We start from the raw sequence: 19,341 nt of genomic DNA, 5'->3' as shown, positions 1-19,341 counted from the left end.
AACTCCATTAGTTAAGACAATGTGAAAGAAAGCAAGTGAATCTTATTACTGTTTTTAAAAAAATCCAAATTCATATTTGTAATTTTCTTTCTTTGCTTTATGCAAAATACAAAGAATTTTCCTGTACCATGGTCAATAACTCTCCTACTTAGAAGCACTATATATGATGGATGGATGCTTCAGTGACTAAGCCAAAAATTTTAGAAAATCTCTTCCTATCCTATTACTGTAATTGTAGTTAAATTTTCATGGAGCTTCACATATGTAGGCACATTTTAAAAATAGTTAATCATAGATAATATTCATGTTCTCTTAATTTCTGATAAAAGAAGCAGCATTTGTCAACACTGGAGATAATGAGAAAGGTCCTTAGAAATTCCCGAATGTCAAAAAATGAGACCTTCTCAACCAAGCTGGATTGGAAGTTATAGTGAATAAACTTGTCATCTCTTAAGACTTTAAGAAAGGTCCTGAATTAAGTGAAATAATGTTACTGTTTTATCTCAGTTTAGTTTCAGTAACACTGAATATTAGAGTCACAAAAAACTTACTATTTAGGAACTGTGGTAGGCAAAATAATGATCAACCCAAAGATGTCCATATCCGAATCTCTGGAACCTTGTGCGTATGTTACTTTACATGTCAATGGGGAATTAAGATAGCAGATGGAATTAAGGTTGTTAATCACCCAATCTCAAAATACAGAGATTACTCTGGTGGGCCCAATGTAATCACAAGAGCTCCTAAATGTAGAACAGGGAGGTAGATGAAGAGGTCAGAGTGATATGAAAAGAACTAAATCTGCTATTTTTGCTTTGAAGCCAAAAGAGGGCCATGAGCCAAGGAATGTGGGCAGCCTCTAGAAGCTGGAAAGAACAGGGAAAGGAATTCTCCCCTACATCCTCTAGAAGGGAACACACCTTGTCAACACCTTGATTTTAGCTCAGTGAGATCCATTTCAAACTTCTCAATTACATAGTTGTAACATAATAAATTTGTGTTGTTTTAAGCCATTAAATTTGTGGTAATTACAGCAGCTATAGAAAACTAATATAGGAATTTTTTTCTCAAAAGTTTTGTATTAGAAGTAACAGAAGTTAATGCTATGTCCTGCTTAGATTGTTACATTAGTTGTCAAAGTCTAGTAGGCTTCAATCCACAAAAAACGAAATGATAAAACAGCATCAAGTTAGGAAACTCTTATTCACAAGAAAGGACAATTTTTGCATATTATTTTAGCATCTACTTTTGTCACTACTAAGGAAGTCAGTATTGATTTGGAAATAAAATAACACACAAGCAACCTGTATTAGCCAGGATACTCCAGACCAGAAGCTAAGAGACAAGCATCAGATGCACAGAGTCATTTCAGCAAGTCACACACACAAGACTATGACACTGAATAAAGGGCAGGATGGGGAGACATATATGGTGAGAAAAACAATATTGCTATTATATAAGAAAAAAAAAGGAAGTGAGCTAAACTATATTATGTTAAAACACCAAACTAGCTTACTATACAGTGGAGGAAAAAGCAATTACCAAATTTGTGAAATTTTCTTCCATTTCTTTCTTGCTCCCAAAGTCAGTCATTTAAGAGCTTCTAGTCAGATTTTGTTCTTTATTAAATAAAGTATTAAGATTTCATACTAAGGAATTGGACTCTTAGTTTACTAAGTCCCTTAAATATTAATTTATACCGTGAACACACACACACACACACACACACACACACACACTTGTTAATTATGCTTTACCATTAAGGATACTATCTTGAATTTGGTGTTTATGACTTATTACACATGCCTTTATGAATACACCTATTCACCTTTTGAATTTAAAATGAAAATACTTCTACTTTAATCCCTCCTTCTATCTAGTATTAGGAACATTAGACAAACTGAAGATTTGAAATAACTTTTCTATTTCTTTGAGACCAGATCAGAGTAACAGAAAAACTTAGTATTCCAAAGCTCCAAATTTAATGGGATAAATACGTTTTGCAATTAGATAGACTTGGACCCAAATCTTATTATATTTGTAAATTTGGGTTAGTTACCTATCTTCTGTAAGATTTAGGTTTCTTGAAAAAATTATGTAAATGGAGATACCACTCTCTAAAATATAGAGCTTTTGCACGCATTAGATAAAACTAAAATTATACTGCCTAGCACGATTGGCATTAAAATGTTCTTTTAGAGCAATAAAAATCATGATTACCTTATTTAATGACATTCTAATGTGAAAGTATAAATACTCAGTAAACTATACAATACTATACTTTTCAACTAAGCAACTCTTATTATTTTATCACTACGTGAAAAGACAGTAATCCTGTTATTTACTTCTTTAGAAATATTCCTTTCTTAACTATTTCAATTCAACATGCAAGGAAGAGCATTGTATTTCATTTAAAAAGTAAACGAACTTTCCCACACAGATTTTGGAAGATGTGCACAGATGTCAAAGTATGATGAAGGCTTTTAAAACTAACATTGGATATTACCTGTCAAAGGCAATTTACAGTTACGACATGTCAGTCTTATACTTCCCGGAATTCAATGAATTTTTATTGTCAGTTTTTTGCTTTCAGGCATTCACTTGATTTTTTTATTGAGCACCTAATATGTTCAAGGTAAGAGATAAGGTCCAAAATATATGGGCTGGTTTATGTATTAGATAAATACTGGTTCTATGCTAAGAGTTTGGAAAGATTTTTATATACATTAGGTTGAACCATATGAAAATGCCAATGTCTGACTGATTTTGAATAGCAATTTCATATGGTTCAACCTAATAGAATAAAGTCGTTACCTATTGTTAATTGGCACTCTACAATGCCTGACAGTTATACTTTGAATGTACAATATTTTATAATTATAAATAGAAAGCATAGATTTTACAATATTTTCAAATGATATATTTATTTTATAATAATACTTGTTTTACAAATCATAGTGGGATATTATAATGAACTGTATCACACATATAGCTTTTAGAAGTAAATAAACCAACATTATCTTTATTTTTCAATCACATACGTAAGGCTTACTTTGCATGTGTTAAATGTCATCAGTGAAAATAATTAATCAGTTACAATGTTACCCTATAAAACTTATAGTTTAAGAGATACAGATCATTATTATGTATCAGCAGGTTATAAGTAGCCAAAGAAAAATTCAAAGAAAGATAGAATCAATTTTAGCTGAAGGAATCCAGAAAAGTTTTGTGGGCTATTTATATAGATAAGATTGTAACATGTCGAGATTGGAAGATTGGGGTGAGGGAGGCCTGGAGAGATAGATGGCCAGGTATTTTCAAATGAGGAAAAAGTATGAAAAGACTTGGGAGCATTTACAAAGAGGAAAAAAGTCCCAGAGGGTAGTAAGAATCTCAAGTTTTGATAACTAGCTTGTTTTGTCATCTGAATGTATGAATGGAACATCTTCCACATGTCTTATCAAGCCCTCAGAGGTTCTTCTGAAAACCAAGGGTGCTACTTAACAGCTACGAAATTTACATTCTGTTGATAACAGATAATAAAAAAATATTGATTGTATAAATTATAATTTCAGATACTGGTGTTCAGTAAAAGGGATAGGGAAAGACAGGGTTTGTTATTTTATAGAGTGTAATCATAAAGAGCTTGCTAACGCGGTAGCATCTGAGCAGAGACTGTAATGAAGTTAGAGAGAAAGGCATGAAGGTACTTGGGAAAAGAGATGTCTAGGCAGAGACACAGTAAATACAAAGGCCCTGAGGTAAGAGTGTGCTTGGTATGTTCAAGGGATAGCAAAGAAGCCAATACAGCCAGAGCGTAAGGAGAGAGAACAGAAGTGTTTTAGAAGGAAAGATCAGAAGGTTGCCAGGGGTACATCATGTATGAATTTGCAGAGTCATAGTAAGGACTCTGGATTTTGTTTTAAGCATGCTAGAAAGCCACCAGAGGGTTTTGAACAGGAGTGTAAATCTATCTGACTTACCTTTTAAAACAACTCTGGCTATAACATGTACTGGGGTCCTAATAATTTTGTCACAGAGGATCCAATAACCAGAGTTCTGAAGAAGATTGTTTACTACCAAACTGAATGAATCATCCCTGTCTCCAAATTTACTCCCCACTGGGAATTACCTATTGTTGTGAAGGGCACTACCATTCACCAGTCTCACCACATAACCAACCTAGAATCATCTTTGACTCTGCCTTCTTTTTCAGATCTAAACACCATGCATTTATTCTATCTTGATAGCTTTGACCTTGTCTTCTTTGCTTTCATTGCTGTTGCAAGAGGATGAAGCATATTTAACCTGGAGTACTACAAAAGCCTATTTAAACTTGCTGCCTGTAGACTGACCCCTCTCCAATTAATTCTTCAAGTCTGAAGAAAATGAATATGAACTTTCTAAATTTTAATTCTGGTCGTGTATTTTCTCTGCTAAAAGTCTTTCAGCAGCTCTATATCTTATAAAACAGAATCTCAGAGACTTAATTTGCCCAAAGTACTTTATAATCTGGTTTGTCGTTCAATTATGCTACACCTCTTACTATATACCTCACTCAAAGCTCTACCAGTGGGGAACAAAATAAAAAGTCCTGTTGGAATCACCTAGAAGATTTTTCTCAAATAAAATGTGCCTTTCTGGAGGTTCTGATTTGTTCTCCCGTAGGGCGTGGCCTTCTCATTGAAAATGACTACTAGAGTTGATGACTGTGTATTCCATTAGAAGTGCATTCTACCTATCCTCAGATATGCTGGATAAGAAAGAAATAAGTCAAGAGCCTCTGCGATAGCCATATGAAAATACTTCCATTTCTTACAATAAGCCATGCTATTCCACAGTTCCTTACCCTGCATATACTGGGTTTACCCACATCACCATCCCTAGAAGGTAATTCCTTCTTCAACTCCAAATCATCCTTAAAATCATATACTGAGATTTAATGATTTCTATGGCAGTTAAACAATTCTTTTCTACTGTGCTTCTAAAGTAACTTGTATATTCATATACCAGTATTATATACTGTAATTATTTACATATTATGCCTCCTTTTTAGATAGTGAGTCTCTTGAAAGCAAGATATTATCTGTTGAGTACCTACTACACATAAGGCACTATACTACATTCATATTCATTCATACTCCAGAGCCCAGCATAACAGCTATCAAACTGTCAAGTTCTTAATGAAAAAAATTAAATATCCCACATAACTACAATTTACAATTATCCCATATCTCATAAAGATACATTATGACCCTTTGAGAGATTTAAAGATGATGAACAAAAACAGTTAAGTCCAAATATAGACAGAAATAAGTAGCAGGCCTACCTACCTCAGGAACTATAGCAGCTGTTAATATACTCTGGACCTCCACTTGACCCTTCTCAAATTAATGAATCTCCTAATTAGAAATATAAACTATTGGAAAAATGCCTATTTGTTTTAGCAGACTGCTCACAGCTCTGTTCATTTTGGACCTATGGTTATCAAAGTTATCTGTTTTACTTTTAATATGTCCATAACTCCACTCAATTTGGGGGCCAATATTACAGACCACTTTGAGAATATGGTGAAACCTATGGCCTTCTCATTCATCCATCTATTAACATACACACTCACTTTTCCTATAACTTCAAAGGGTTCATGAACCTCTCAAGCTAAGCAACCCGAAATTTAAAAACCTTACACCAGAGGGTAGTAGTTGGGTTACTCTAGTTTTAAAACACTCAGTTAGTTTAATATGGTGCATTCACAGTTCCAATAACACAGTATTTGCCTTTTAAAAAAGTCCAAAATAACATTTGATAAAGATTAAAAAAAAAATCATCAAACTAAAAGTCAATACTAAAAATAAAAACACAGACAAACTAATCTACCACACATAATAAATGTTCAAAGTTAGTGAAATAATATGCTATCAAGTACTGTATCATATATGTATCAAGTAGAAACAAATGTGTTCCTCTAAAAATAATTTAAAATTTATTTTGAAATACAGCATATAATCTAATTTTAACTAAGATTTAAAAATCTTATGGATAACATATACGCATTTCTCTCTTCTGCAGCTTCCCAAACTTCATTTGGGTGATAGGTATGGTTCACGGCTCCAAGCAAAGATTCCCCCTCATCCCGATTTCAAATTTTTCCTAAACTAAAAACAAAACAAACCGCAAAACAAACAAAAACCCCACCTCAATTTTTATTCTGTAATTACTTAAGAAATATATCTATTAAAATATGGAAGAAACATTGATATGCAGAGAATCTTTGAACTAAATGAGCGGAGAGTAGAAAGGTGGATTTATTATAAAATTTATTTATTATAAAATCCACCTTTCTAAGCCTTTTTGGAAATTAAACAACTATAGAAGCCAGATTTTAAAGATCTTCATGATAATCTGACTCAGTGGTTCTCAACATTTTCTCTTCCACATTATACCTCAGAACAAGGACACATTTGCATTAGTAACAACTGCTCCCCATAACTGATTTTCAATTAGGCGTTTATATACCCATAACAGATTCCCCAAGAACCCACACCACAGATCTGGTCCAAACAATCACCAGTGCTAGAATGTCCTGCCTTTTCATTTGCCCTTTCCTAAAATCCTGTGTGTATCGATAGAAAACTCATTAGAAGCTAAATTTTTAAAAATAAACTTTGCGTTTTAGAACAATTTTAGAATTCTAGATAAGTTGCAAATATGGACAGTTCCTGTATACCCTTTACTCATACAGTCAACATTTTTTCTTGATTGGTTTAGGTAGAAAAAAGCAATTTAAAAAGTAAGTCATACAGAGAAAGACAAATACCATATGATTTCACTCATGTGGAATCTAAAAAAACAAAATAAACAACCAGAACAGAAACAAACTCATAAATATAGAGAACAAACTGATGTTTGCCAGATGGGAGGGGGGAGGGGAACAGGGTGAAAAAGGTGAAGGGATTAAGAAGTACAAATTGGTAGTTACAAAATAGTCATGGGGATGTAGAGTACAGCATAGGGAATATAGTCAATAATATTATAATTATGTATGGTGCCAGGTGAGTACTAGTTTTATTGGAGGGAATCACATCATAAGTTATATAAATGTCTAACCATTATGCTGTATACCTGAAACTAATATAATAATATTGAAAGTTAGCTGTAATTAAATGGTCTCAAAAATCAAAATATAGTGTTTAAACAGCAAAATCACCAAAAGCACAAAAAAGCAAAAAAATCTGGTATTAACTAGACCTGAACAGGACACTTGTTTACAGTAGAAGAGCTTATACAAGAAGGCGGAGTGTCACCTTGTTCAACCTCATCTGCGAACACGTACACCATATAACTCAAATTTTTTGACCCTCTGTAACATGTTCACGAAAGACTGTGCAAGTACCACCAGTACTGATGTCGGGCTTACAAGTAAGTTTTAAGGGTAGGTGAATTCACAGTATTCACACTATGAATAATGAGGACTGCGTACACTGACATTTATTTACTGTACTTACCTTTGAAGATCCATTTGAATACATCTGTATCATGTTCTCTGCACCTTGTTTTACTTTAAGTTCTATATCTAATTGTTTCTGCAAGGCCATCAATCTATTATTGCTGGTAGAACAACGTGGGTCACTATTGGGAGTGTCTGGAGTCCTTGGGCAATCTGTAAATTAAACAGTATGTTAAAATTACTTACTAGGACCAACTGCTGCTTAAAATTGGAAGCTAATATTTGCAAAGAATAAAGAATTATAGGGTTTGAGATGAGCTTCAAGTCACCTAAATGGAATTTCCTTATGCGTACAGATAACACAAGAATTCAAGTCAAGAAAATATTTAAGTGGAGTTGCAACACTATCTGGCAGATACCACAGAAGTGATTACATTGAGCCTGAAGCTCAGTTAGACAGATCATTGCCAAGAGTTCTTCCAACATTATTAATTTTTAAATTAAACCAAATCAATTTTACTAGTCAATTCAATAATTAAACTAAATTCCCTACTTGTTACCTGATTGGTTAGAGAACAAAGCACGTTCAAATATCCTACAAAATCCTCTAAAGTACTGCTTGGTAAATAGAACTAAGGGTACTTCAAATATAATGCATTAATTAGTAGTAACCTAATCATACACATAAAAGCCATCACATTTTCTACTGTGGGGAAGTTCAGTCACAATGGAAAATGTTTCAAGGATATTGATTAACTGGTATCTCATTGATGGTAGGAGGTTGTACAGGAAAACCAAAAATTCAAGTCTCATAAAGCACACTGTGATGGTTCTATTTTAAAACAAATACAAAAACTTCAAGTAGAATTTTTGTTGAAACACTTCTAATAATCCTACCATGTAACCAAAATTCTTCATATTGAAGTTCATCATTTTGTGTTTTATCTCCACTGGGTCTCATTTATTTAAAAAAAAAAAAAAAAGCTAGAAGACTGGTTATTTATAACTAAACCAGGTACTAGACCTGGTTTAGTTGTAAGTAACTTGGTAATCACTGGAAAATTGCCTAAACTGTAAATTATTTAACCTTTGTGCTTCAAGGTTCCTCCTCTCCTTGCAATAAAAGATGATGTGACTGACTGACTTTAATGATATGTTGCATATTTGGCTTTATACTCCTTTTAAAAATTCACTAGTTCAAAAATATTTAAATATAATTTATTAATTAACTTACAAAAATACAAATGCTAGATATTGATGTAAACTAATACTATTTTATCATTTATATACTACTTTACAAGGTGTTAGTACTGATGTAAGTGCTTTATAAACTCATTAATCCTCATGAACAACAGCCCTATAATGAGCATTACACCTATTCTACAGGAAAGAAAACCAGGGCACAGAGCGGTTAGGTAACTTGCCCAAGGTGAAATAGCTAGTCAATTCTGTTACCAAGTCTACCTTAATAACTGCTGTGCTATGCTGCCTTTTTGCCATTTAAAAGACTTGTAAACAACTGTATTAGACTCTGTGTGTGCATGTGTGTACTTACATATATAACAACATAATTATACACATACAAACATGTATGGATGCATATTAATCCTTAAAATAACCTTTTGAGACAGATATTATCCATACTTTACACATCAGGAAACAGGCAAAGTCACAAAATTATTAGCTGGGATTCATCAGGAAAGGTTTCTATTACAATGGAATTCCCCCAAATTACAGAACTTGATTTTTTAAGTGACATATTCTTATAGAAAACTGATACAAAAGGTAGGTAAGATTTCAGATCAGGCTCACAAAGGAACTACTTAACATACTGCTATGGATACAATGTTTGCCATGGACAAAATTCGTATGTTGAAGCCATGATATAAAGGTATTTGGAGGTGAGGCCTTTGGGAAATAATTAGGTCATGAGGGCGGTCCCTCTTTGTCATGTGAGGATACAGTGAGAAGGCGCCCTTTACAAACCAAGAAGAGGGCCTTCACCAGAATTCTGACCATGCTGACACCTTGATCTCAGAGTTCCCAGCCTCCAGAAACTTGAGAAATAAATTTCTGTTGTTTAAGCCACCCAGTCTATGGTATTTTGTTAAAGCAGCCCAAACTAAGACACACACATCCTTGTATATATACAGTGCTACAGTAAGTAGTTAAGAGTGCCTAGGTTTCAATCTCAATTTTGGCAGAGATTCAGTACAAACTATGTAATATGGGATAAGTTACTTAACAGTGCTGTGTCTCATTTTCTTCATCCTTTAAATACTGAAAATAGCATCTACCTCACAGGATTGTTGTGATTAAATAAGTCATGTGTAAAGAGCTTAGAAAAGGGCATATATAGTGCATGCTAAATATTCAATAGACATTAACCAGGAGTAGTCACTGTAGGAAGTTTAAGTATATCTCTGTTGAGTCCATAAATTAACTGCCCATTCTACGAATGATTGAACAGCTAAGTGTATTCAGATCTGTGCACAGTAAGGTCTTCTTCCTTTATTATTACATAAATGATACAAGATTCGAATAAGAAATCGAAATCACACAAAATCTGGCATATAATTTATAATAAGCATATTTTAAAAAAGAACTGGAACGCATTTAGAGCAGATGGCCCTCAGTTGAGAAGAGTATGGAAATGTGTTATTTGCAAAATAATTGATGGTGCTTATCCTAGGATGAGAAAGAGAAATATTCTTGCCTAAACATTTAAACATTTGTCTATGAAAGAGAAGTTGTCCACTTAGACTATTTCTTCACATGGCAGAGAATTACAATCAATGGGTAAAGGTAGTGAAGGAAAAAATTTTATTACAAGATAAAGAGAAATTCCTTATATTTTGAGTTATCTAGCAATGAAATGATTTGCCTTAAAATTAATAAAATCCCTTGTCTCTGAAAGCATTTACATAGAAGCCAGATTATAATCTATTAAAGATGCTATATAAGAAAGTCTTACACATTGAAGCAGGTTGTACTAAGACATTAAATGTCTATTGATTCTAATAGTCTGAATTTGTAATATCTACAATTATATCTAACACTGTTCTTACGGAAAAAGATGTTCTCAGTTTTAGTAAGGATTACAAGAACATAAGAAATAAAAATGAATGGTAATGAATTTTGAGGTCAGAATGCCTTGGTTAAAATCCTGTGGTTGCTACTTATTGGTGTGATCTTGATCATATCCTTACCTATCATCTCTGTGTTGCAGTTTTGTCAGTCACAAAGTGGGTGTTACTGTGAAGAAAAACCCTGTATAGTGCTTAGGCCAATGTTTAGGGCTCAATAAAATTACATATCAGGGCTAAGTTAAGAAGCTGGTATTTCTGTTCATAAAGAACTCACAAAGGTTGTAATATAACCTCATTTTCCAAACAATCTCCCTGCCCCCGAAACTCAGAGAGGTTAAGTAATTTGCAAAGGTTTCAAAAGTGTGTGCGCCAAGGCAGAAATGTAGCCTTAGATATATCTTGTTTTATAAAGCCTACTTTTTACTCATTTGGAAATCAAAGAACCACTTAGGTGTCTTCTTCAGATTTCAACTATTTTCTCTTTTAACCTGCTATACTCTTCTTCTCTCCAGTTTTCTTTCTTATAGGTTATGGTCAGTTACAGCACTGTAAGATGAAATTATTTTTCCATTTAAATTATAAGAACAAATGATGAATTTACCTTTAAATACATACTTTGCCACTTAAAAAAACTACACCTCATGATTAAGACTAAAGACAACTCAACATTTGCTGCGTCTATTGTTCTAAACACCAAATCAGTGTTTTGAGGGGGCTGGGGGTGTATTACAAGAATTGTTCGTACTTTTAACCTTCTAAACATTATTATACAATTCCAAAATGTATGTTACACAAATTCAATAAAAAGCCTTTAATACAGTATATATTGTTTATATCCTAGAGGATATATCAAAGAGGCCTCAAATAAAGTCCCACCTTCATAGTTGGGGATTAAAGGCTTTATGCTGACTAGCTCTAAGCCATGGGTGTCAAAACTGTAGCCCGCGGGCCAACTGCGGTCCGCAATCCTTTGTTAATTGGCCCGCAGCAAATTCCAAAAATATATTTAGTTTACTTAAATAAACCAGGTGAGGCAATACGTACTCAATAAACCAGGTGAGGCAATACGTACTTTACCTCGAGTGAGTGGCCCGGCTGTTTACCGCAAGTGGCCCTTGGTAAAAAACGTTGAAAAAAGTTTTGACACCCCTGCTCTAAGCTAACGTTCCATTATTATTTTTCTGTCAAATTCTACATTCGGTTAAGAAAAAAAAAATCAGTATCTCTCTACCTCTGAAAAATGCAATGCACTTGCCTTCCTCCTCCATACTATTGTTAACTCATCTCAGGCATTACTTGCTCCAGGAAACCTCTAACCATCCCCCAATCTAATCAGGTGCCCTTTCTAATATGTCTTCAAAACACATTTTCCTCCCTCCATTGAAATATCCATCATATAGTATTTAATGATGTATTTCATATCTAGTTTCCCTCTGAGACTATAAGCATCTTGAGTGCTGGGACTTATTTTTAATTATTTTAATGGATGAGTTTAAAATAGAAGATTAGTACTGAAAAATAGTTAAGTATAGAAAGGGGGGAAAGACAGAAAATGAGAGATTAAGAGACACAGAAGGCAAAAAAAAAATCGTAACTACATCTTACTGTGTTTGGGAAGACAAAGCGAATAATGATGTTGCAAAGACAGAATGTGATGAGACAATGACTACAATTTTTTCAGAACTTATACAAGATACCAATCCATAGATTCAAGATATCCAACCAATTCCAGGCAGATATATATATATATATATATATATATATATATATATATATATATATATATATATATATATATATATAACTCAGGATGGATCAAAGACATAAAAATAAGACCTGATACCATAAAACTCCTAGAAGAAAATGTAGGGAAGAAGCCCTCAACATTGGTCTCAGTAATGTTTTTTTGGATATGACACCAAAAGCACAAGCAATAAAAGCAAAAATAACCTCTATCTACATCAGATTAAAAGGCTTCTTGACAGCAAAATTCACAAGCAACGTACAGAATGAAGGAAAATATTTGCCAATTATCTACCTGATAAGGGATTAATATCCAAAATATATTAAAGAACTGATACAGCTCAATAATAATAATAAAAAATAATCTGAAAAATGGGCAGAGGAACTAAAACATTTTCCCAAAGAAAAGAGCTCACACCACTAATCATCAGGGAAATGCAAATCAAAACCACAATGATTTGTCACCTCACATCTGTTAGAATGGTTATCACCAAGAAAAGATAACAAGTGCTGTTAAAGGTGCAGAGATAAAGAAAGCTTGTATACAGTTGGTGAGAATGTAATTTGGTGCAGCCACTATGGAGGTTCCTCAAAAAATTAAAAGTAGCACTACCGTATGACCCAGCAGTCCCACACCTGAGTATGTATCTATATATCTAAGGGAAATGGAAACAGGATATCAAAGAGATACATGCACCCTCATGTTCATTGTGGCATTACTCACAATAGCTAAGATAGGAAAACAACATAAGTGCCCCTCAATAGATGAAGAATAAAGATGTGCCACACGTGCACGTGCATACGCGCATGCATGCACACACACACACACACACACACACACACACGGGAATATTATTTAGTAATCAGAAAGAAAGAAATTTTGCTATTTGCAACAATAGGAGAGTTTGAGGACATTATGCTAAGTGAGATAAATCAGACAGAGAAAGACAAATACTGTACTATACCACTTATATAAGGAATCTAAAAAAAGCCAAGGTCTTGTAAAAACAGACAGTTGAATGGCAGTTACCAGAGGCTAGAGGGTAGGGAAATTGGGGAGATGCTGTTTAAGGGTACAAACTTGGAACTAGTGGATAAGTGCTGAAAGCTAATGCAAAACATAGTGATTTATAGACAACAATACTGTATTATAAACTTCAAAGTTGCTAAGAGACTAGATGTTAATTGTTCCCACCACAAAAAAGAAATGATAATTATGTGGCATGATAGAGGCGTTTGCTCTATTGATAATCACACTGCAATATAGAAATGTACCAAACCAGTATGTTACATACCTTAAACTTACACAATGTTACATATTTATATTTTCAATAAAAATACATTTAAAAACATTTACATATGAAAACTTTTGTTATGCAGGTAAAGCAATTACTTAGAGGATATTTATAAACCTTAAATGAATATATTAGAAGACAACAAATGTAAATTGCTAAGCATCTACATCAGTTAGTTAAAAAAATAAACAAATAATTCCAAAGAGAATGGGAAAAAGGAATTAATAAAGATTAGGGCAGAGATTAACAAAATAGAAATGCACAAAAGAAAGGATTAGTAGAGTTATTTTAGAGCTAAACTATCTTTTTATGAAGGATGCAGAAAAATAATATGACAAGAAAAGTGGTCAAGGAAGAAAAATGAAGAACATACCAATATTAGTACTGAAATAGGGAATGCTGCTACTACAGATATATCCCGACTTTAAATGAATAATACACAGATATTATAAATTATGTCAATAAATTGAAAACTATGTAAAGTGGAGAACATCCCAAGAAACTATAATTTCACCAATAATGAAAGAAAAAATAACAATTATCAATCAATTTCAAAGTGTTACAAGATATCTCAAATAAAATTAGAGTTGTAGACGAATGTAGACGATATTTGTAATCTTTAAGTACCTGCCACTACAGGTTGACTAACTTAAAACCCCCATGCTCAATGTCATTCTCTTTCTTAAAATAAGAGGCAGGTTAATGGGGGAAAGAAAACAAAACAAAACAAAAACCCACAAGATTTCTCAGTCTCACTTGCAGTTGGGGCTAGGAGAGGGCAGTGCATGGTGAATGTAACGCAATCCCAGGAAAGATATAACTACACATCTGCAGCTTTGTGCTTCTGAGAACGTTTTGCTTTTCTGATTAAAAAAAGAGACTCGACAGGTTCTAATCATCCTGGTGGAGTAAAGCTTGGATTCTAATAAGGACCCAAGAAAAGGCCTAGGGACTCCTACAGAGTGGACAATCAGACCAGGAGAAACCTAATTAAAGACAGAAACCTCAAAAGGTGCCATCCATAATGGATGAATTATTTGTTGATTTGCCTTTGGCTTAGGATGACTAGAGGGAGTGGGAATGGATGTTCTTTAAAACTTCCTACTGCTTCCGTACAAGTTTGAGGCAGGAAATCACACTACCTATGTGGCCCCCCAAAACTTAAGTTTAAATTTTATTTTAATTGACCTCAGGCTGGTACTGCTTCCAGGTATATTACAAAAACAAATGCAAATTCTGTTTGAAAGAAGGCACTTTAAATCTAGACCTAAAAGAATTCCCATAGGAAAAGTTCCAGTGAAAATATAAACACAAGTAGAAATAACACAGCCCAGGTTAAAAAACAAAAAAATCACCATGAATGAGAAAAAAACTACAGGAGTAGCGTAGCAAAGATTTTTGCCTATTGTTATTATCTTATACAGAATGTGAAAAAGCGTATTTAACATTTAAAACTAAATACAGGAAGTAGCAAAAGAATGACTGGGGTAAGAGACTATGAAAAATTACCGAGATTAACAAAATAGAACTCTGTATTAAAATACATATATTAAAACATCTGTATTAGAAATACAATATATGTGATCAAGAGCGAACTGGACACAGGCAAAGAGAGTAGCAGAAAAATAGAGACAGACTTGAAGAAATTACCATGCATCTAATTGGAGTTCCAAAATGAAGGAATGGAGAGAATACAGAAGGAGCAATACTCAAAGACATAGAAACTAAGAATGTCCCATAATCAATGAAATATACAAATCTCAGATTCAGGAAACCCAGCAAATACCAAGCAGATCAAATGAAAGGAAATCTATACAATTATTCTCAAAGAGCAGAACACTGCTGGCAGAGTATCTTAAAAGAAGCTAGGGAGAAAAGGCAGATTATCTACATGGCTTCAACCATTAGACTGACAGCTACCTCCTCAACAACAGTGGAAACCAGAAGACCATGAAATAACAGTTTCCAAGTGTTGAGAGAAAATAAATATTAACCTAGAAGTGTATATCAGGGGAAATATCTTTCTACAGTATATACCTTAAAAAAAAGAAAAAAGAAAAACCAAAATGATTCTAGAAGAAAGGTCTGAGAGGTATGATGAAACGGTGAACAAAGAAAATGATAAACGTGTGAGTAACTATAAACCAACAATGACTACATAAAATAATAGATCTAATGTGTGGAACTGAAGATAAAATAATAGAACTAAAATATGGACGGCAACAGCATAAAAGTCAAATGGAGTTAAGCAGATTGGAGTTAAAGTATTCTAAGTTTGTTGTATGGCGTGAAGAATCTAGTTGACAAACAGAAACCACACTAGATATTTTCAACAGAGGGAATTTAATACAGGGAATTGATTATATCACATATATCCAGGTATTGTGGACAAGACTGGGGACAAAATAGTGACAAAATTATTCTTCCAAAGAGCTTAGAGTCAGGTATTTATATACATATACAGTTTGCAACCTTTATGTACCTGTATACACGGGTATGTGTGTCTATATATTCAAGAGTATATGTGTGTCTACATGAACATTTTCAAATACACTGGAAAGGTGAGTTTTCAATATACTATATACACACCAATAATATATCAATATACCTATATATCCACCACCTACATTCTGCCAACTAAACACAAACACAGGTAGAGGTAAAAAAAGAGCAAATGGTAAGAGGAAAAATGAGAAAATTAGATTAGGAAGTAGCAGCAGGAGAAGCTGAAGAAACAGTCAGAGGTCAGATTACATGAAGCACATCTCTGTCACGCTACAAATTTGTACTGTATTTTGCAGGGAATGGAAAGCCACCGAAAGGTTTAAAACAAGAAAACAACAGCATCAAATCTGAATATTAGGTAAAAATATTGGTAGTAGTGCTTAGGTTGGATTAGAGCAATACTGGACTTGTAGGCTTTGGCAGTAAGAATGTAGAAGAGATGGAGATACGAGACCTATGTCAGAGGTAGAATCTACAGGGCGTGGTGACTTGGCATACAGATTTACATTAGAGTGAAAATCAAAAAGAAAGGAAGGCGTCTATAGTAAAAGTCAGGTTTTAGTTATGGATTACTAGGGTTATGCCATTGACAGGAAAGAAAACAAAGGGAAAGATTTAGAGGTTGTTTTCCAGGAAAGAAGGGTTCAATTTTAAACACGATGAGAGGAAAAGCCAATAGAACATTTGGGTAATATCTAGAAGGTTGTAAGGCTATAAGGCTAGAAAACCCATCTTGGCTTGAGATACCATGTTGTTAGTACCAGAAAATATGATGTGTTTAAAATCTCCCCTAGGATAAGATTTTCCAGGCCATAATGATGAGTAAAAACTGAATTAGTTAGTAGTCTCCTTGTAGAGCAACAGATATGATGTTTCTGATGCTTTTGGTAGTTTCTCCAAAACCACAACTGACTACCTGGATTTCAAGATGAATTAGTTCTAGAACATAGCAGCAATCAAGGTCCTCCAAAGGCTCCTGATTATGTAAGGCCCAACCTTAAACTGGTTCCTTGATTCTCTTGGAGGCTAGTAATATAGTTGACCTTAATGGCTTTATTGCCCAGCCCCAAAAAACCTTCCTCAGACTTTACTTACTTCCAACGGGGTGGGGGTGATGGGGGTGAGGGGTGTTTGTGTTCAAAATTGGAAGAGCTTAGATGACTCACACTTGATCTATCCTCAAGCTATTAAAACACCTTTTTTCACAAAACAGTCTAGAAAGGACATACACAGTCTATCCTCCTTGTTTTACAAATGACAAAAAATAAGGCCTGAAGGGGTTGCAAGAGGTGAACAACCACACAACTATGCAATGGTTCAGCTGGAATGAGATCTCATCATAAAACCTTTGGTCTTTTCTTTTATAGCCAGCTGACTCCCAATGTTCAATATTCATAAAGTGGTACCTTAAACAGCCAGATTTTTACTTCTGTATCAAGGCTATTTACTGCACTAAAAGTAAGTAAATAAAGAAAGCTGAAATAAACCTAGCCAAATCTAAATTAATAAAAGTAGTAGTATGCTGAAGTACTAATTATTTAGCTCCTTCACAAACTTTCATCTATAAGTCTCTCAGTTACTGCTCACTGGTCAACATTTTGGTTTTTGCTTGGTACTTAAAAGTTGGTATTTTAAAAATAAACTCCAGAATCTTGCCATTTGTTACAGTTACATTAACTGTTTATGTTTCCCCCGAAATCCTAAACAGATAATGCTTACATTATAAAGTCATCTGGAACCTGTTCAGATTATAATGAATGCTCACTTATTATTAATGGATACTTAATCAGTAATTTTGATGATTAATCAGCATGACCTTTGTCAGATGTCACCGAGTAAAGCAATTCTGCTGAACTATTTTATTGCTGGTACAACCTCTGGTTTAGCTTTTTAAATATTTTACCAAAAAAGCATGGAGAAAATTGTTGGCTGTAAAATTTTTTGTTTAAGGTGAAATAAGCAACTTAGGCATTAAAAATTTCAGAACTGCTTGTACTTATTATATTAGATCTTAATATTTGAAAACCACACATTTGTATCTATCTCATGGTAGACAAGTCTTCGTCATTCTGTACATAACTCAGTACCTAGGGCATACATAGTTCTTTTGTAAATTCTTCTTAACCTGACGCCACTTTATTTTTCTTCTTTCCTCCCTGCGATTACAATAATGCATATCACTAACCACTATACACCTGTTAGACTGGCTAAAAATATATATTAACAATACCGAGTGCTGGAGAGGATATGGAACACTAGAACTCTCACATATTGCTGGTGACAATAAAAAACAGTAGTCACTCTGGAAAACATTTTGTCAGTTGCTTGTAATGCTAAACATACCCTAACATATATGAATTAGCAATCACACTTCTAAGTATTCATGAAAGTGAACCGAAACGTGTTCACACAAAAACTTATTCATGGGTAGTTAACAGCAGCTGTACTGAACATTGCCAAAAACTGGAAAACAACCCTAATGTCCTTGGTGAATGGATAAACTGTGGTACATCTACACAATGTATTACTCCCCTGCAATAAAAAAATGAATTATTGGTAAGTGCGAAAACCTGGATGAATATCAAAAAGCAATATGTTGAATGAAAACAGTCTCAAAAGGTTATATGCTTCTTGATTCCATTTATATGATATTCTTGAAAAGCAAACTATGGTGACAGAACAGACCAGTGGTAGCCAGGGGATATAAAGTGGGGAGAGGGTGACTACCAAAGGATAGCACTGTTCCTTTGCCAGATTGTGGTGGTGGTTAGAGGAACCTCTACATATGTTAAAATTCATGGGAAGGTGTCCCAAAAAAGAATCCATTTTACTGTGTATTAACATTAAAAAAAAGGTCTATGATCAAAGAATTCAAGTGCCAGAGATCTACAGATCATTTAATCTCATGATTTTAAAGATAAGGAAATGAATCCAGGGGTGTTAAAAGTGATCTGCCAATTAATGGTCACTTGCTAATTAATGGCAATCCTTTCCTTAAGAGTTCACAACTTAATACAAAACATTTAACCTCAAAATGGGAAATTCAATTAGAAATAAGGAATACGTAGAAATGACGTAACAAACCAGGTCACAGATTCCACACTTATATTTTAATACATATAAAATTCAACTATAATTTCTATGCCACATTTAGGTAGATAGACGAAAAATAAAAAATAAAATTAAATTCTTCTGTTTATTCCAGACAGACATCATAAAATGAACTTTTGTCATTAAGGAAAAAACTCCCTCAATATAGTTG

At 33.8% G+C, this 19,341-nt stretch overlaps 1 protein-coding gene across 3 annotated transcripts in view; it reads right to left on the bottom strand.

The window, feature by feature from the left end:
* The window catches only part of PKN2 (protein kinase N2), a 113,548-nt gene that overhangs the window by 46,406 nt on the left and 47,801 nt on the right, over positions 1–19,341 (bottom strand). For all 3 annotated transcript variants that reach the window (XM_074335099.2, XM_074335098.2, XM_019751766.3), the window contains exon 3: positions 7,506–7,660. In XM_074335099.2, coding sequence (XP_074191200.1) covers positions 7,506–7,660 — 155 coding nt within the window. The remainder of the gene's footprint in view (positions 1–7,505; positions 7,661–19,341) is intronic.

This window comes from Rhinolophus sinicus, chromosome 14 (assembly GCF_057876585.1).
Source record: "Rhinolophus sinicus isolate RSI-liver-muscle chromosome 14, RSI-T2T, whole genome shotgun sequence".
Taxonomy (NCBI): domain Eukaryota; kingdom Metazoa; phylum Chordata; class Mammalia; order Chiroptera; family Rhinolophidae; genus Rhinolophus; species Rhinolophus sinicus.
Note: the sequence above shows the minus strand (reverse complement) of the source record. Positions and strands in the feature narration are given on the sequence as shown.